Raw genomic sequence first — 21,184 nt, 5'->3', positions numbered from 1 at the left:
ATAACAGCTCTATTACCTTACCATCCCTTAAAAGGACTTTTTGCGGGGCATGCCCCAAAGAAATCAGCTCTTTTGCCTGTAAGAAAAACATACAATAGCCCCCAACATTACAACCCACCACCCACATACCCCTAATCTAACCCAAACTCCCCTTAAAAAACCTAACACTAAGCCCCTGAAGATCTCCCTACCTTGTCTTCTCCCAGCCGGGTATCACCGATCCATCCAGAAGAGGGTCCAAAGTCTTCATCCTATCCGGCAAGAAGAGGTCCTCCAGAGGGTCCGAAGTCTTCATCCTATCCGGCAAGAAGAGGTCCTCCAGAGGGTCCAAAGTCTTCATCTTCTATCTTCTTCCATCCGGAGCGGAGCGAGTCCATCTTGAAGCAGCCGACGAATGAAAGTTCCTTTAAATGACGTCATCCAAGATGGCGTCCCTCGAATTCCGATTGGCTGATAGGATTCTATCAGCCAATCGGAATTAAGGTAGGAAAAATCTGATTGGCTGATTCAATCAGCCAATCAGATTGAAGTTCAATCCGATTGGCTGATTGGATCAGCCAATCAGATTGAGTTCGCATTCTATTGGCTGATCGGAACAGCCAATAGAATGCGAGCTCAATATGATTGGCTGATCCAATCAGCCAATCGGATTGAACTTCAATCTGATTGGCTGATTCAATCAGCCAATCAGATGTTTCCTACCTTAATTCCGATTGGCTGATAGAATCCTATCAGCCAATCGGAATTCGAGGGGCGCCATCTTGGATGACATCATTTAAAGGAACCTTCATTCGTCGTTAGTCCGTCGGTGAGGAAGGATGGCTCCGCGTCGGCTGCTTCAAGATGGACCTGCTCCGCTCCGGATGGAAGAAGATAGAAGATGCCGCCTGGATGAAGACTTTGGACCCTCTGGAGGACCTCTTCTTGCCAGATAGGATGAAGACATTGGACCCTCTTCTGGACGGATCGGTGATACCCGGCTGGTAGGTAGGGAGATCTTCAGGGGCTTAGTGTTAGGTTTTTTAAGGGGGGTTTGGGTTAGATTAGGGGTATGTGGGTGGTGGGTTGTAATGTTGGGGGGGTATTGTATGGTTTTTTTTTTACAGGCAAAAGAGCTGATTTCTTTGGGGCATGCCCCGCAAAAAGCCCTTTTAAGGGCTGGTAAGGTAATAGAGCTGTTAACTTTTTATTTAAGAATAGGGTAGGGCATTTTTTTATTTTGGGGGGCTTTGTTATTTTTTTAGGGGGCTTAGAGTAGGTGTAATTAGTTTAAAATTCTTGTAATCTTTTTTTATTTTTTGTAATTTAGTGTTTGTTTGTTTTTGTAATTTAGTTTAGTTGATTTAATTGTAGGTAATTGTAGGTAATTTATTTAATTAATTTATTTATAGTGTAGTGTTAGGTTTAATTGTAACTTAGGTTAGGATTTATTTTACAGGTAATTTTGTTATTATTTTAACTAGGTAGCTATTAAATAGTTAATAACTATTTAATAGCTATTGTACCTAGTTAAAATAAATACAAAGTTGCCTGTAAAATAAATATAAATCCTAAAATAGCTACAATATAATTATTATTTATATTGTAGCTATATTAGGGTTTATTTTACAGGTAAGTATTTAGCTTTAAATAGGATTAATTTATTTAATAAGATTGAATTTATTTCGTTAGATTTAAATTATATTTAACTTAGGGGGGTGTTAGGGTTAGGGTAAGACTTAGCTTTAGGGGTTAATACATTTATTATAGTAGCGGTGAGGTCCGGTCGGCAGATTAGGTGTTAATACTTGAAGTTAGGTGTCGGCGATGTTAGTGAGGGCAGATTAGGGGTTAATAAAATTTATTATAGGGTTTGCGAGGCGGGAGTGAGGCGGTTTAGGGGTTAATACATTTATTATAGTGGCAGCGAGGTCCGGTCAGCAGATTAGGGGTTAATAAGTGTAGGTAAGGTAGCGGCGACGTTCGGGGGGCAGATTAGGGGTTAATAAATATAATGTAGGTGTCGGCGACGTTGGGGGCAGCAGATTAGGGGTTCATAGGGATAACGTAGGTTGCGGCGGTGTCCGGAGCGTCAGATTAGGGGTTAATAATATAATCCAGGTGTCAGCGATAGCGGGGGTAGCAGATTAGGAGTTAATAAGTGTAAGGTTAGGGGTGTTTAGACTCTGGGTACGTTAGGGTGTTAGGTGCAGACTTAGAAACTGTTTCCCAATAGGAAGCAATGGGGCTGCGTTAGGAGCTGAGCGCTGCTTTTTTGCAGGTGTTTTTTTCAGCTCAAACTGCCCCATTGTGCACAATCGTGCACAAGCATGTTTTTCAAGCTGGCCGCTACCGTAAGCAATGCTGGTATTGAGAGTTGAAGTGGCGGTAAATATGCCTGTACGCTCCCTTTTTGGAGCCTAAGGCAGCCCTTCAGAGAACTCTAAATACCAGCGTTATTTAAAAGGTGCGGGGGGGGGGGGAAACACGCGTAGCTAACGCACCCCTTTGGCCGCAAAACTCTAAATCTAGGTGTAACAAAAGCCCGGAGTCCTCCAATACAGTAATGGGAAAAACTTGAAAAGTCTATGATTGGCTCTTACAGTCCCATGTCCTTAACTCTTCAAGAACCGGCAAATCTAAAGCAAATATCAGTAAGAATGTTATTTAATTAGATGGAAACATAGCATAGACAATATAAATTATAATAAGGAGAATATGGCACCATAAATTGCATCCATGGAAATTGCAGCACATTATATTTCAGAATGTGCCCATTTTCTCTTTTTTTACAGTAACCTTTCTATCTCATTTGTTTTTTTGTTGTTGTTTTTTTAAAATAAAGGTTTAGGTACAGACTACCCATTTCCAACACCAGTTTCTCAGACAACAGCAACCACCAAACCACCAAAGCCTAAATGTGATGCCACATCTTGTTTCCGAGGAGTGAGATGCATAGAGACAGCAACTGGATTTCAGTGTGGACCTTGTCCTGAAGGTTTCACTGGAAATGGAGTAATTTGCACACCAAAGCCTAAATGTGATGCTACATCTTGTTTCCGAGGAGTGAGATGTATAGAGACAGCAACTGGGTTTCAGTGTGGACCTTGTCCTGAAGGTTTCACTGGAAATGGAGTAATTTGCACACCAAAGCCTAAATGTGATGCTACATCTTGTTTCCGAGGAGTGAGATGTATAGAGACAGCAACTGGGTTTCAGTGTGGACCTTGTCCTGAAGGTTTCACTGGAAATGGAGTAATTTGCACACCAAAGCCTAAATGTGATGCTACATCTTGTTTCCGAGGAGTGAGATGCATAGAGACAGCAACTGGGTTTCAGTGTGGACCTTGTCCTGAAGGCTTTACTGGAAATGGTGTGATTTGTACAGATATAGATGAGGTATGTACATAATTCACACTGGGATGTATTCTAGTCATATGACAAATGCAAATTGCTATGATCGTATTATTGTCTATAATGTCAAAAACTCTCAGCACAGGTTTTTACCTGCATCAGGTGGAAATGCTTTAATTTCAGGGAGCTAGAATCAATGACTAAGAGGCCCCACTTACCAAATTACTCTTACTAGAATACTGAAAGTTTAAACACACACTACAAAAGTAGGAGACAAGGGTAAGAGAGTGATATGACCAAACGTAGAAAGGAATCTCTCTCTATCTCAAAGTTGCTTGAATCAGTAACCTACAATGCAAAAGAAACAAATTAAAGGGACAGTCTACACCTTGGTCATCTTAAAGTCTTAACTTAGGTTAAGCTGCAAATAGCCTCTGCAACTTTTCTATATCATGCAGCAGGAATGGCAAAAACGTGATTTTAAAATGAATATTGTTTCTGGTCACTTTGAAATGGCTGCCAAGCTCAGCCCAATGATGACATCACAATCTGGGCTGCATATGGCATCCAATTACAAAAGGCTCACTAGTTGAATTCAACAGACTGTCAATGCTATTCAGCAGAGTGCCTAGATGCAGCCCAGATCATGATGTCATCAATGGACGGAGCTTGGCAGCCATTTCAAAGTGGCCAGAAACAATATTCATTTTAACTTTTTTACTGTTACTGCTGCATGATATAGAAAGGGTTGCAGGAGGATATTTGCATCTTAATCTAAAGTAAGACTTTAAGATGACTAAGGTGTAGACTGTCCCTTTAATATTGCAAGACAAACTAAGCAGTACTTTACAGACATAACAAATTACCTTTAAGTAAGTTTGGTCACATAATCCAGATGAATGCATTATTACTTAATATAACTGGTGTGCTGCTTTCACAAAATTGAGAATATATATTTCCAGTGTTGTGAACTCAAGTCGCTTGACTTGGACAAATTTTATGACTTGCAACTCAACTCAACATAATAAAAAAAGACTTGTGATTCGACTTGACAACAATGACTCGCAACTTTACTTAGACTTGAGCCTTCTCAAACTTTATACCTTCTAAAATCAAAGATCAGAGTCCACTCTAGGCTAAATTTGCTGCATACTAGACAATGTCTGTATAACATATGATACTAGATACTAGAAATTAGACAAACCAAGTTTTATTTTGCCTCCCATTGCTAAAGGAAGACACTCTTGGGCCTCAGACAGCTCAAATATGGTACTAAATAAACAAATATGTTATAGGTTGTGCAGAGCACTGTGGCACTAAATAAACACATATATTTTTGGTTGTGCAGAGCACTATGGCACTAAAGTAAACACATATATTTTTGGTTGTGCATAGCACTATGGCACTAAATAAACACATATATTTTAGGTTGTGCAGAGCACTATGGCACTAAATAAACACATATATTATAGGTTGTGCAAACTACTATGGCACAAATGCCGGAGAATAAACTAAAAAAAGACATTGCTTTATTTTAAAAATAAAATTAATACAAACAAAATAATTGTTCTCGTTTTTGTCACTATATAGCATCAAATCTCTTGGGTCCTTGATAATAACAGATAACAAAGTAAAATATAAGGCTAATATAAAGAACAGGTCCTATTAAGGACTTTTTGTTAGTTGAGATTCAAACATAACAAAAATAAGGTTTATGATCAGGATAATATAAAGATTGATTAAATAGTGGCAAGAACTGGATCGACTATTGATGTTCTGAAACATAAACAGCACTTGATAGATAAGACCTTCTTATGAAGGGATAGTACCATAGCGTCTTGAGTGGATCTATTAAAGCGCCACATCATCATTTACTGCATTACGTTAAATGTACATTTGTGTATAGTGTAAAAAATGGTGGAAGCAAATATTTTATTTTTAACTTTTTTCCCCCCCAGTGTCGATTCAACCCTTGTTTCCCAGGAGTTCGTTGTATAAATACATCCCCTGGATTTAAGTGTGAGGCCTGTCCACCTGGATACACCGGGCCTATTGTTCAGGGAGTAGGAATTACTTATGCCAAGCAAAACAAGCAGGTAAGAAGAAATACACATAAAGGGACAGTCTACTTGAAACATTTTATGTTTAACACTTTTTACCTCTCTGATTACCTTGGAACTAAGACCCAGCAGACTGTCCCCTTATCTCAGTGCTTTTTAGAAACTTGCATTTTAGCCAATTAGTGCTGACTCATGCATAACTCCAAAGTTGTGAGCACTATCATATCTATATGGCACACATGAATGAGCAGTGTCTGGCTGTAAAAAGCTAATAAAATGCACTTACATAAAGGCAACCTGCAGTGACTTAGAAACAGGCAGATATTTAGAGGTTATAAAGTATATTAATATAATAATGTTAGCTGTGCAAAGCTGGAGAATGGCTAGTAAAAGTGTTATCTATCTATTTAAACAATAAAAAAGTAGACTGTCAAGTTGACTGTCCCTTTAAAGAGAGAGTAAACACTTTGAGATAGTAATATAAAATCCTTAATGATGCATATTATAACAACTTTGCAATATACTTTTATTATTTATTTTACTCCCTTTACTGAAAATTTTGGATTTCCAGTTCTGAAAACCGATAGAGCACAGGGCAGGTTTCACAAGCCTAACTTTGCCACATATATATCCCTAAATGGCAGTTTATCTTATTTTTTTGTGCTGTTAATTAGTGATGTCGTGAACCTAAAAATTTCGGTTCTCGAACGGCGGACTCGAATTTCCGCAACTGTTTGCGAACGGGCGAACCGCCATTGACTTCAATAGGCAGGCGAACTTTAAAACCAACAGGGACTCTTTCTGGCCACAATAGTGATGGAAAAGTTGTTTCAAGGGGACTAACACCTGGACTGTGGCATGCCGGAGGGGGATCCATGGCAAAACTCCCATGGAAAATTACATAGTTGATGCAGAGTCTGGTTTTAAGCCATAAAGGGCATAAATCACCTAACATTCCTAAATTGTTTGGAATAACGTGCTTTAAAACATCAGGTATGATGTTGTATCGATCAGGTAGTGTAAGGGTTACGCCCGCTTCACAGTGACAAACCAAACTCCCCGTGTAACGCACCGCAAACAACCGCAAACAGTCCATTTGCACAACCACAAGATAGATAGATTTGATAGATAGATACATAGATTACATAGATCAATAGATGCAATATACATTTGATAGATACAAATTACATAGATCAATAGATGCAATATACATTTGATAGATACGAATTACATAGATCAATAGATGCAATATACATTTGATAGATACGAATTACATAGATCAATAGATGCAATATACATTTGATAGATACAAATTACATAGATCAATAGATGCAATATACATTTTATAAATACGAATTACATAGATAAATAGATGCAATATACATTTGATAGATACGAATTACATAGATCAATAGATGCAATATACATTTGATAGATACGAATTACATAGATCAATAGATGCAATATACATTTGATAGATACGATTGATAGTTAGATAGATTTGATAGATAAATAGATAGATTTGATAGATATATAATTTCCCAGACAGAGAATTACAAGACGTGCGGTCTGAGACCCATGGTAAGGTTACTTCCTTTTGCACAATCGAGTTCAGGTTGGGGTCCGGGATTGCCTTTTGTGCAAAGAAATTGTGGCCGGGTACCTTCCACTGCGGTGTCCCCTATCAGGGGAGTGTATATGGCATGGATTTTAGGAACCGGGAGATGGAAAAAGATGCTTGGACACCCAGTACAGGTCGTTCTCCTTCAGCCTTTTTATATGAGGGTCCCCGACCCTCAACAGGCATGAAAGCATGAAAGACCCCATATGCCATGACTTCCTTTTGCAGAATCGAGTACAGGTATGGCATCGATTTTAGGAACCCGGAGATAATTGTTAGGAACCGGGAGATGGAAAAAGATGCTTGGACACCCAGTACAGGTCGTTCTCCTTCAGCCTTTTTATACAAGGGTCCCCGACCCTCAACAGGCATGACAGCATGAAAGACCCCATATGCCATGACTTCCTTTTGCAGAATCTAGTACAGGTATGGCATCGATTTTAGGAACCCGGAGATAATTTTTAGGAACCGGGAGATGGAAAAAGATGCTTGGTCGGTCCTCCTACTTCAAATTTGGGGCACTGCGCGTGCAATCTACTGTGCCACCAGATATGAGTGGTGTGTTAAGTAGTACTATTCTTAGCAGTTTAATCCCTTTTATGTGCCTTTTTTTTGGCTTGGGTTTTGAAGCCACAGTGCAGCACCAGAGGCCAGAAAAATTAGGCATGTACACATGCCTGAAAAATTAGGAATTGTTGCAGCCGCTGCTCTAGCAGCGGCCAGAAAAATTGATGTTTGTTTGACAGTTAGAAAGTGCCCTAAAACATTGCGGCTTGAACCCTAGTTGTTGGCGGATAAGTCACGCAAGTCATCCGGCATTCGAAGATAAAATACAGCAGCATGTGGACCATTTTTAGCCCAAGGCAGCTCATCTCATCAGGCCTTTTTTACTCGAATGTATCGCCCAATGTCAGTCCCTGCGGGATCCATCCCTCATTCATTTTAATAAAGGTGAGATAATCAAGACTTTTTTGACCTAGGCGACTTCTCTTCTCAGTGACAATACCTCCTGCTCCACTGAAGGTCCTTTCTGACAGGACACTTGAAGCGGGGCAGGCCAGAAATTTGATTGCAAATTGGGATAGCTCAGGCCACAGGTCAAACCTGCACACCCAGTAGTCAAGGGGTTCATCGCTCCTCAGAGTGTCGAGATCCGCAGTTAATGCGAGGTAGTCTGCTACCTGTCGGTTGAGTCATTCTCTGAGGCTGGATCCCGAAGGGCTGTGTCGATGCATAGGAGTTAAAAAAAGTCTGCATGTCCTCCATCAACAACACGTCTGGAAAGCGTCCTGTCCTTGCTGGCGTGGTCGTGGGAGGAGGAGTATTACTTTCATCTCTTCCCCTGTTAGATTCCCATTGTGCTGTGACATCACCCTTATACGCTGTGTAAAGCAAACTTTTTAATTTATTTTTTAACTGCTCCATCCTTTCCGACTTGCGGGAATTCGGTAACATTTCAGTCACTTTATGCTTATACCGGGGGTCTAGTAGCGTGGACACCCAGTACAGTTCGTTCTCCTTCAGCTTTTTTATACGAGTGTCCCTCAACAGGCACGACAGCATGAAAGACCCCATTTGCACAAGGTTGGATGCCGAGCTACTCATGTCCCGTTCCTCGTCCTCACTGATCTCCCCCAGCCACGTACAACACCACGGGTACCAGATAGGTGACAACAACGAGCACCCTGGGATCCCTGTTGTACTTGGTCTTCCTCCTCCTCCTCAAAGCCACATTCCTCCTCTGACTCCTCTTCCTCACAATCCTCTTCCTGCGTTGCCGCTGGTACAGCAGGCGATGCTGATAAGGCTGTTTCAGGTGGTGATGTAGACCACAACTCTTCCTCTTCCTCTTCACGCTCATCTACGGCCTGATCCAGCACTCTTCGCAGGGCACGCTCCAGGAAGAAAACAAATGGTATGATGTCGCTGATGGTGCCTTCGGTGCGACTGACTAGGTTTGTCACCTCATCAAAAGGATGCATGAGCCTACAGGCATTGCGCATGAGCATCCAGTAACGTGGCAAAAAAATCCCCAGCTCCCCAGAGGCTGTCCTAGCACCCGGTCATACAAATACTCGTTAACAGCTTTTTCTTGTTGGAGCAGGCGGTCGAACATTAGGAGTGTTGAATTCCAACGTGTCGGGCTGTCGCAAATCAAGCGCCTCACTGGCAGGTTGTTTCGCCGCTGGATATCTGACAAGTGCGCCATGGCCGTGTAGGAACGCCTGAAATGGCCACACACCTTCCTGGCCTGCTTCAGGACGTCCTGTAAGCCTGGGTACTTATGCACAAAGCGTTGTACAATCAGATTACACACATGTGCCATGCACGGCACATGTGTCAACTTGCCCAATTTCAATGCCGCCACCAAATTACTTCCATTGTCAGAAACCACTTTGCCAATCTCCAGTTGGTGCGGAGTCAGCCACTGATCCACCTGTGCGTTCAGGGCGGACAGGAGTGCTGCTGCGGTGTGACTCTCTGCTTTCAGGCAAGTCAACCCCAAGACGGTGTGACACTGCCGTATCCGGGATGTGGAATAGTACCTGGGGAGCTGGGGGGGTGCCGTTGATGTGGAGCAAGATGCAGCAGCAGAAGAGGACTTAGCCGAGGAAGAGGTTATGGAAGAGGATGGAGTAGGAGGAGCAGAGGAGGTAGCAGCAGGCCTGCCTGCAAGTCGTGGCGGTGTCACCAACTCCTCTGCAGAGCCATGCATTCCATGCTTGTCAGCCATCAGCAGGTTTACCCAATGCGCAGTGTAGGTGATATACCTGCCCTGACCATGCTTTGCAGACCAGCTATCAGTGGTCAGATGGACCCTTGCCCCAACACTGTGTGCCAGACATGCCATTACTTCCTTTCGCACAATCGAGTACAGGTTGGGGATTGCCTTTTGTGAAAAGAAATTTCGGCCGGGTACCTTCCACTGCGGTGTCCCAATAGATACAAATTTTTTGAACGCCTCAGACTCCACCAGCTTGTATGGTAAAAGCTGGCGGGCTAAGAGTTCAGACAAGCCAGCTGTCAGACGCCGGGCAAGGGGGTGACTTTGGGACATTGTCTTCTTACGCTCAAACATGTCCTTGACAGACACCTGACTGTGGGCAGATGAGCAGGAACTGCTACGGAAGAGAGACTGAGTGGCCGATGGTTGAGAGGGGGCAAGGAGTACAGCAGTGGTTGACGTGGCTGAAGATGCTGGACCAGGAGGAGGATGGTGGCTTTGAGTTTGTGTGCTGCTTCTACTCATGTGTTCATCCCATCGGCGTTTGTGATGTGAGATCATGTGCCTTCGCAAAGCAGTTGTACCTAGGTGGGTGTTGGACTTCCCACGACTCAGTTTCTTTAGGCACAGTATATGCTGTGAGCCTGACACACGCTGACAGGCAGGCAAATGCAATTAGATTACAAAGAAAAAAAAGAAAAGAAAAGAAAACGACTGATATTCTAGCCTTAAAAAGGGCTTTTTGGGGTGCTGTCCTTACAGCAGAGATCAGATGAGTCCTTCAGGACTGTAGTGGACACTGAATACACTAACCTAGCTATCAATTTCCCTATAAAATCAGCAGCAGCACTATCCCTCCTCTCACTAAGAATGCAGGATCAGAATGAATCTAAAATGGCTGCTGCCCAGGAGCTGGGAGGGTCTGGGAGGGAGTATCTGCTGCTGATTGGCTGAAATGTGTCTGCAGACTGTGAGATACAGGGTAAAAGTTTACTCAATGATGACGAATAGGGGGCGGATCGAACATCGCATATGTTTGCCCGCCGCGGCGAACGCGAACAAGCTATGATCGCCGGGAACTGTTCTCCAGCGAACTGTTCGCGACATCACTACTGTTAATATAATGACAAAGGTGAGCCCCATCCTCTCAAGACCGAACGATAGATTAGTTCCTCTGCTAATATGTTAAAGGGCCATTATAGTAAAAAAAAATGATATGCTTTAATCTGTAAGAGCATGTAATTATAAGACTATGGACCCTAGACTACTGTGTTTTTAACCTTTGAAAAGGGGTTAAACACACAGTAGAAGTGTCGCTCGGGAGTCACAGAGCACGGCTGATCCCGAGAAGAAAACACCCCTGATGCAATCAACAGCTCTAGTTCCACATTTGAGTTGTATGACTAGCGCTGCTGAATGGATTACTCTGAAAGTCCAAAGCGGTATTTCTACGGTGTGTTTAACCCTTTTTGTCTGTGGCTGACAGTCTTAAAACGATAGTAAATCCCAACATTTAAAAAAAAACGCTAGGATTTACCATTGCTAGTAATAAAAGTAAGCTTCAGTCATCAGTTTTTTAAAAAAAGTTTTTTTAAAAATTAGTTTTTTTTTTGCAGTGGCTTTAGTGCAACACTAAGTGCCTCCGACCATCCACGTCAAAAATCATTTTTTTTCAATTAAGTGACATTTCTATCTCTTACTCAATAGCCTTGCTAGCCGTATGGCACTGTGCCAGATGGCTAGCACATATATTGGCTAAGAGGTGGAAACATTACCTCATTGAAAAAAATTATGTTTGCTGTGTCGGCCTGAGACCCTAAGTATCCCAATAATGCTGCCGCAAAATAAAGCAAATTTGCAAAAATTTTTGACTGATGACTGAAGCTCACTTTTATTTCTAGTAATGATAAATCCAATCGTTTTTGAAACATTAGGATTTACCATCACTTTAAAATTCCATGCTGTAGTGAAGTAAAACAGGTAATTGTTTGACTATAGTGTCCCACCCAGGATTGCAGAATGCGGGCAGCGTATTGCAGCTATACACTGCCCGTATTTAACATTGCTCAAGCGCTCGCCTGTGCAATGCTGCCCCCTGCTAGCCTAATGACACACGAGTAGGGGGTTGTCAATCACCCCAAGACGAACGTACCTGAGGTGATTTAATCCGCAAGCTAATACCTGGCGTATTGGTTAGGAAGCTGCAGTCTAATGACTTTTGGCTGTAGGCTCGCTCATGCATATGCAGCTTGATAATGGGGGCCATTCTCACATCTGCATTAATCACAAATTAAAATGTATCTCTGAAGTGGGAATAACAGCCATTCACCCAACTTTGTTCATTTCTAATACTTTTCCCTTTAACTCTTTTCCATTTCCTATATATTTTTGACACATTTTCCTCTTCCCTTGCAATTTAATTTCACCTATTCTAAAGAATATTGAACCTAACTCCTTTTTAAATCTGTAGTGCCAGTTATCTCCTCCCATTCACCTTTAAACTTCTCCATCCAGCCCCAAGTTGCAGAAGAGATTTGTCTATAATCAAGACAACTAAAATATGGATCCTAACTTCTGCACTCTACAGAAACTGTCCTTACAACTGATCACAATCTGCTTCTAGAAACTCTCCCCTCTCTTGTTATCTGTGACACTGCCCTCTGCTTTCTTCTTACGTCTCTCCTCCTCTTTGTTTTGTCAGTTGGTTCCCCCAAGACTCTGCTCTTGGTCTCCTTCTTTATCTCTTTCTAACCATCTTCAATTGAAAACTTGACCAACGAACACAATTTTCAGTACTGAAATTATGTCAATGCAAAATGTATAGATCCTCTTCTGCCATCACACCTGAGCTTCTTTTCCAATGTTTCTATCTGTCTTTCTGCCATCTGTAATTATCTCATGTTAAAAACGGATCTAATTATTTTCTATTCTAGCAATGTCTCTACTATAACTGTCTACAATACTACAATTATATCCCCTGACCATGCCCACTCCCCGGGTTCATCCTGTACTCCATATTTTCCTTCAGGTCTCAAATACAGCAAATGACCTTGTCAAGTGCATCTAGAAAACCATAATAACGTTATTCCATTACTCATCAAACATAATGCACAAATTCTCATCCTCGCATTATCTCAAGAACTGACTTTTGTAACAATCTACTAACTGGTATCTCAATTTCCCCTGAACAATCTATCCTCATCTCTGTTCAAGTTGTATCAGCTCTTGGCCATCTCACGCTGCTTCTTGCACTGGTTCCTACTCTCACCTAGAATCACTTTTAAAGTATTGACTTTAAATCAGTAGCTAGTACATTAAAGTCTCATTTCCTAGTGTGTTTCACTTGCACAAGAGGATATTCGGCTCTGAAAAGAGCCTAATACCGAAAGCATCCTCCTACTTCTGCATGCGGCAGTGAACAAAACTACTGAATACTCATCTCCACTACATTTTTATGGGGTTTTAGTGATAGCTGATCTGAACTGATGCACTAGATTTCAATAAAAAGTCTGTTATTATGATTAGCATTGATCTTAAAATAATTTAGAACCATGGTTTTGTAGATAACATCTCATATGACAGATAACTTGTTTTCTTCCAAAATGAGCACTTAGATATGTGTAGCCACTGCCCTCAATGAAATAAGACAGATGACATGTTGGCAACTTAGATTGCATTCTACCTCTTCTGAGCATGGGCAAACCTGATCTCTAGACGTTTTATGACATCATGCTATATACGTTTCTTGTAGAAACCGCAGCCTCCTTGTAGGGCTGTGACAGGAAGTAATAGACACACAAATAAAGTTTTACAAAATAAGGGAATAAAAGGTAAAATCAATTTTAAATGATGAATAATACATATTGTAATGATTTCTATTACATACGACCCACTGATTAGTGCTTTCTATTACACCAATTAAACAGACTGTTTAATATTCCTTTAGTTAGATAATATATCCCTTAACACATTACTTTATACATGCCATCACTGAAAAAACTACTTATCACATTAAGATAAACTAAGTCATGAACTTAACTACTTGTCTACCACTTCATTGTATAATATTTCACCTTAAGGAAAAACTCAATAATTAATTGTTTAATTATTTGTTTGCCCCCTTTTCCTTTAAAGGGACAGTAAAGTCCTAATTAAACTTTCATGATTCAGATAAAGCATCTAAGTTTAAACAACTTTCCAATTTACTTTTTTCATTTAGTATAATTTGTTGAAAAGGATACTTAGGTAGGCTCAAGAGAAGCAATGCACTGCTGGGAGCTAGCTGTTGATTGGTGGCTGCACATAGATGCCTCTTGTGATTCGCTCACTCAATATGTTCAACTATCTCTCAGTGGTTAATTTCTGCTCCTTCAACAAAGGATACCAAGAGAATGAAGAACATTTGAGAATTGAAGTACATAGGAAAGTTATTTAAAATGGTATATGTGACGACCAGGGTTATCCAAACCTGCGCCAGTCACTTATTTGGCACAGAAAGGGTTATCAGACCCCTTCTACTCTCACTAATATGTCACAATCTAGCCACACCAAGCAAGCTTGTGATTTAGTTCAGTGGGTGCAAGGGTTAACAACACTCTCCAGTCTGTATTAGATATAAAAGAAATGCCCAAAGCTCCCCTTTAATGCCACCCACACTATAATATCTAGCTGCCACCACTTACAATTATATGATATGGGAAATCTTAAGGAAACCCCAGATTTACACATTAACTCTTAGAATACAATTTAGCAGAAAATAACCTAAAATATACAGTTCTAATATTCCAGTCTCTTTCAGTAACGTGGTTCAATTATTAGACAAAGGCCAAAGCTTAATAAATGAATTATTTATTATGCCAAAAATATTATGCACAATGCATTATTAATAAAAAAAGTTGTTACAAATAAAATTACATACAGCAAACAGGTTAAAATAAAATGAAGAAAATAACAGACCTAATACTTTCATATCTTATAAGTCTGCCCCAGGGAGATGGGCAAGAGAAGATGCTCACTCACGCTGTAGCAGCCTCCCATGTAGAATGAACAATTTTATTGTTAAAACACAAGATTCTTATACATATTTTCCAGAGATCAAGTTGCCTGACCACACCCCCTGGGCAGGGGCTAACCCCCCCCCCCCTAGTTTTTATGACCTTCAATAAATTAAATTCAATTAAATTTGCCTGAAATTATAGAACCCATTATAATTTCTGCTAGGTAAATCTATTTCCATATAAGCAGGCAGACAGTCTCTTATTTTCATTGGGAGAATCAATTTGATATCAAATAGGACATGGTTGTCATATTTCTCTTCATTTAATGTCATGTCAGTTTTAAACACATATATACATTATACCAATGTCCTTTTTTGACCTTATCAGTTTCTGTGACTGAGGCACTGTTTTGCATCATGCCCTCTGCTGACAGTTTGAGCCATAAAAGTCTATTCTGTGTACTACAAAGTATTTATGAGACTCCTGGCACTTCAAAGAAAACACAAACAAACCCAGGACACAGTTCTTTTTTTGAAAAAAAAAATGTTTGTTAGCTCACAGGCTAAACAGAATTAACCCCTTAGCAGCTAAATCCTGAGGTATTCGTGACACCTCCCCCAATAAGAGACGCAAAAGGGGGTGGCTACAAGCCACTCCCAATGCGTATCAAAGGGAGCTTCCCCTTGTGGTGATAACGCCATTGCCAGACAAATTGCACATAGCAGTTTTGCCATCAGGATGCCCTCCATTTAAAAATGACAGACTATTCGCTCTACCCAGCTGATTTAATATATTGCAGGGACCCTCCCATGCAGCCTATAGTTTGTTCTGTCTCATGGGCGTTAGTACAAGAACATTTTGCACCATCTCATACACTCCCTCGCTGGCAGTAAAATCCTGCAACTGTTTTTGTAGGAATATGGCATTAGCATCTCTGGGTTTTGCAGGTACCTTCCCCAATAAGGCTTGCATCTTATCCCTAAATAACACATCATCCTCTGTTACAGAGGTGTCTGTGGAGCCTAGGGTCTTGATACCTGTTGTGTGCTCTCTGAACATATTGTGTGCTGTCAGTTGCTGCTTAACTACCCAGGGTTCTTGCCCTCCCACTGGAGTAGAATTCCTGTACTCCTGCACTCTGTTAGGGTTAGTAGGAGGTTGACTAACTGCCCCCCTCTTCTCCACTATGGGACCTAGCTGCTGTGCCTGCTGGGGACTCTGATTCTGCACACCTATCAGTGTATCTGCTGAATGGCACTGTGGGGCTGTGTAAATACACTTCTCTGTACTCCTCCCCCTGTGTCTGCAGTCGGTGTCAGTCTCTGTCCCCTAGTCTGTGCAGTCTGTTTATAGGTCACATCTGAGGTTACTGGGGTCTCTGTCACCCACAATCTTTCACACTCACTCTGGGGGTCCCTCAAAGAGTATCCTGTACCCTCCTCCCCCACACACTCTGGATTCTGGGGCTCTGCTGCTTCTGTTATAGAGGGGGCTACATTCTCCCCCTGCTCTTTCTCACAGTCAGTCTGCCACTTTACATCCTCACACTGGTGCAGACAAGCACACATCTTCCTTCTGCCATTTATCCCATATATCCTGTCTTTCCACAGGGACTCAATTGGTCCTGGCACAGACTGGCACACATCATCCAGTGGCTCAGTCACCCAGTCATTCTCTCCCCCATCAGTCTCACCTCCTTCTATGGAATCCACTGATTCAATCACAGACACTCACCACTCATCTGCCTCCTCTCACAGACAGTTTCTTTCTATACAGTTAAACTCTGTTCAGGCACAGACAGACCCACACAGTCTATCTGCCTTTCTTCCCCGTCAGTCTCACACTGTGCAGTTAACTTTAATTCTGCAGATACTGCTGGTCTAATTACAGGAAGACACAAACCATCTATCTGTCATTCTCCCCAGTCAGTCTCTCCTCTTACAGGTTCACATCTCAGCACAGACACCCCCAGTTCAGACACAGCACTTTGCACACATGCACTCTGTCCTCTCTCCTGGTCATAATGTCTCTGAGCATTTTCCCACACAGCCCTTTTCACATAAGGGTCTACAACTAATGTCACTAGGTCAAATGTAGCATTGTCAGGCACATAAAGAGATAACAATCTACCCAGATCAGTACCCAGTAAAACATAATTAGGAATATTTTCAGATACCCCCACATTTCTTAAACCTCTCCCCGCTCCCCAGTCAAGATATACCTGTGCCATAGGCACTGCAAGTTTCATTCCCCCAATCCCTTTAACTGCTACAGTCCTGCCAGGAATAATGTCCTTAGAGCTCACCAGCCCTGGATGAACAAGAGTCACTGCTGCGCCTGTGTCCTGAAGCCCAACTGTTACCTTAGTTCCGACGAGCACAGGTTGCAAGTTCTCCTGGTTGCTTTCCTCTGGACGTGTAACAAACAAAACAGATGCGGGTACTTCTGAGGGATTACCCCCTCCAGCCAATTGCTCCAAGTTAATCTTCTCTGGGCAAGTGGAGCTGATGTGGCCCACTTTGTTGCAAGCAAAACACCTGTGGATATCCCCCTGCCCAGGTGCAGCACTTGCCCCTCCCTCCTTTCTCAGAGAGAGCAGACACACTAGACAAAGGCACAGCAGGTTTTGTGAAGAGGGGTCATGCAGCAGCTCCTTTCCAGGTGGATCCCCCCTTAGCAAAGGATTTTCTCCCATTCCCTGGTGACCTGTTGGCTGTGTAAAAACCAGCCAGCTCACCAGCTTCCAATGCTGTTATGGGTTACGATCCAAAACCCATTCTTGAACTTCCTCTGGGCACATCTGCAAAAATTGTTCCTTCACTATCAGATCTTCCAGCTCCTCCATAGTGGCAACCTTTAGCCCTCTGACCCACTGTTTAAAGGCTGTCATCAGGTTTCCAACAGCCACAGTATAGCTCTCTGACGTACCTTTCTACAGAGAACGGAATTTCTTCCTGTACACCTCAGGAGTAAGATTATATCTCCTCTACAGTGCAGCTTTGATGGAATCATAGTCCTGATCAAATTCTGGGGGTAGTTCAGCAAAAGCCTCCAGTGCAGGACCTTACAGGCCAGGGGTAAGGTACTTGGCCCACTGCTCCCTTGGCAGCTGGAACTGTCTGCAAACTTTCTCAAAGCTACGCAGGAATACATCCACATCGCCATCTTTCTCCAGAGTGGGAAAATTCTCTGCACGCACTCTGGGAACAGGTGGGTCTCTAGGTTCACTAACAACAGGTGAGACCATCCCTCTCTCCAACTGTACAAGCTGTAGCTGATACTCTCTCTCTCAGCCTGTTGTTCAGCAACCTGTCTCTCAGCCGCCATACACTCTCTCTCAGCTTCCCTAGCCGCCTGTCTCTCAGCTGCTTCCACATCCGCCTGTCTCTCATAAAATTTTGTAATCAGTTCCATGCGCAAACCTGCATCCACTGAGCCCATATGTTTCAGAACAGTTTGCAAATAACAGTCCAATGGATCCCTAGATCCTGATGAATCACTGCCCACAGCTGCAGACACCTCTCCTGAGACTTCAACTGGTGTGGCCTGGCTGTTATCATATTCGATAAGAAGTTGTATTAGTCCATCTTTGTTCTTTCCACGGGATGGGATATCTTGCTCCTGGCATAACAGTGCCAGTACTTCCTTTGTTTGTTGCTGATATAACTCCATTATAAAAATAAAATAGAAAAGAAAAACAGAGAATATGGAAGGGGACTGTTTGCAATGTGTGACTATATAATGCACTGAGCTTTAGCCTTTGGAAATTGTAAGAAACAATTCCTTTTAGTACCGAGATTTTCACAAGAGCAAATCCACAAGCAGTAAAATCTAATAAAAAATTATCTACATCGCTGCCCACCAATTTGTGACGACCAGGGTTATCCAACCCTGCGGCAGTCACTTATTTGGCACAGAAAGGGTTATCAGACCCCTTCTACTCTCACTAATGTATCACAATCTAGCCACACCAGGCAAGCTTGTGATTTAGTTCAGTAGGTGCAAGGTTTAACAACACTCTCCAGTCTGTACTAGACGTAAAAGAAATGCCCAAAATTCCCCTTTAATGCCACCCACACTAAACTAACTATAATATCTAGCTGTCACCGCTTAAGATTATATGATATAGGAAATCTAAAGGAAACCCCAGATTTACACATTAACTCTTAGAATACAATTTAGCAGAAAATAACCTAAAATATACAGTTCTAATATTCCAGTCTCTTTCAGTAACGTGGTTCAATTATTAGACAAAGACCAAATAAATGAATTATTTATTATGCCAAAAATATTATGCACAATGCATTATTAATAAAAAAAAGTTGTTACAAATAAAATTACACACAGCAAACAGTTTAAAATAAAATGAAGAAAATAACAGACCTAATACTTTCCTATCTTATAAGTCTGCCCCAGGGAGATGGTCAAGAGAAGATGGTCACTCACGCTGTAGCAGCCTCCCATGTAGAATGAACAATTTTATTGTTAAAACACAAGATTCTTATACATATTTTCCAGAGATCAAGTTGCCTGACTACACCCCCCTTTGGCAGGGGCTAAACCCCCTCCCCCCCTAGTTTTTATGACCTTCAATAAATTAAGTCTTTGCCTAAAATTATAGAACCCATTATAATTTCTGCTAGGTAAATCTATTTTCATATAAGCAGGCAGGCAGTCTCTTATTTTCATTGGGAGAATCAATTTGATATCAAATAGGACATGGTTGTCATATTCCCCTTCATTTAATGTCATAACAGTTTTAAACACATATATACATTATACCAATGTCCTTTTATTGACCTTATCAGTTTCTGTGACTGAGGCACTGTTTTGCATCATGCTCTCTGCTGACAGTTTGAGCCATAAATGTCTATTCTGTGTACTACAAAGTATTTATGAAGCTCCTGGCACTTCAGAGAAAACACAAACAAACCCAGGACACAGTTCTTTTTTTGACAAAACAAATGTTTGTTAGCTCACAGGCTAAACAGAATTAACCCATACTCTATCTCAGTTATGAAAGAAACATTTTGGGTTTCATGTCCCTTTAAAGGGACAGTCAACACTAAAATCGTTATTGTTTAAAAAGTTAGATAATGCCTTTACTAAACATTCCCCAGCTTTGCACAACCAACATTGTTATATTAATATACTTTATAACATTCAAACCTCTAAATTCCTGCCTGTTTCTAAGCCACTATAGACAGCCTCTTAATCACATGCTTTTATTTGCTTTTCACAACAGGAGACTACTAGTTCATGTGTGCTATATAGATAACATTGTGCTCTCGTCTGTGGATTCTGCACAACACAGCTAAAATGCAAGTCAATAGATAATAAATAAAAAGTCATGTGATCAGGGGGCTGTCAAAAGAGGTTTAGATACAAGGTTATCACAGAGGTTAAAAGTATATTAATATAACCATGTTGGTTGTACAAAACTGGGGAATGGGTAATAAAGAGATTATCTATCTTTTTAAACAATAACATTTTTTGAGTTTACTGTCCCCTTAATTCTAAAAATTCTGGGCTTTATGATTCCTGTTAAAAGTAGAAGTGCAGACCCCAGACATAACACTGCTATATTCTACACAGTGATTGCTTGCACACTCTAGTGACCCATTTATAACTGTGCCTAAATGGCCTCAGCTGAGAAGAAATCTTGGCTGCAACACTGACGGCACCATTTGCTTTATAGGCACTAAAACATTATGGTTATTTTTTCAATATCTAAACAACTAATATAGTTTAAAAAACATACATCTGCAAATTATTCTCAGGCTAATATTTGCTTTGAACACCGGTTCCCTGCACATGACAAGTTATTTGAACATTGCATGAAATAAGCGATAATATGATATGATATACTATGATGCATTATGCTTTTGGATATGTTGTGTGATCACTAATGTCATTGGTCATACTATGCGTAATTTTCTATGTAATGCAGACTTTCTGAAGTTCCTGATATATTTTTTGCGTTTCATCGAGCACACAGACTTGCATTTTTCTTCCTGTTTGAGTAGTAGGGGAACAAATTTTTTTTAACAGTTGATTTTTTTACTCAATTTCCTTTTTTTAAAATGTAACAGTGATGGCATGTGGGATATTATGAGCGACACACAAAAAATCCTGGTATTAAATTGCACTCTATATTTGCACGTAAAAAAAAATAGAAATATACAGTATACAACAGAAGTGAGTACACCCCAGTGCAATATCACGTAAATGTCAAATGATTCAAAATTGTATAACCTAACAGTAACTGCATTATGTCTAAGTTTTACAGTAGGGTATTTGCTCTTATGTAAAATTAAAAACTAACAGTTTAGATTTACTATATTAAAAAGCAGGAAATCAATGCAACAAAAGTCAGTGCAACTTTCATTACTGAGATTCAAATCTTTTATTATTTTCAATACTTTGTATGTCCACCTTTATTTTAATG

General features: G+C 41.0%; 1 protein-coding gene across 1 annotated transcript in view; it reads left to right on the top strand.

Moving 5' to 3' along the window:
• Positions 1-21,184, top strand: part of THBS4 (thrombospondin 4) — a 160,805-nt gene that overhangs the window by 52,138 nt on the left and 87,483 nt on the right. The window contains exons 7-8 of the mRNA XM_053701357.1: positions 2,825-3,378; positions 5,292-5,429. Coding sequence (XP_053557332.1) covers positions 2,825-3,378; positions 5,292-5,429 — 692 coding nt within the window. The remainder of the gene's footprint in view (positions 1-2,824; positions 3,379-5,291; positions 5,430-21,184) is intronic.

Source organism: Bombina bombina, chromosome 2 (genome assembly GCF_027579735.1).
Source record: "Bombina bombina isolate aBomBom1 chromosome 2, aBomBom1.pri, whole genome shotgun sequence".
NCBI classification, from domain to species: domain Eukaryota; kingdom Metazoa; phylum Chordata; class Amphibia; order Anura; family Bombinatoridae; genus Bombina; species Bombina bombina.
This window is presented reverse-complemented; position numbering and strand designations above follow the sequence as displayed.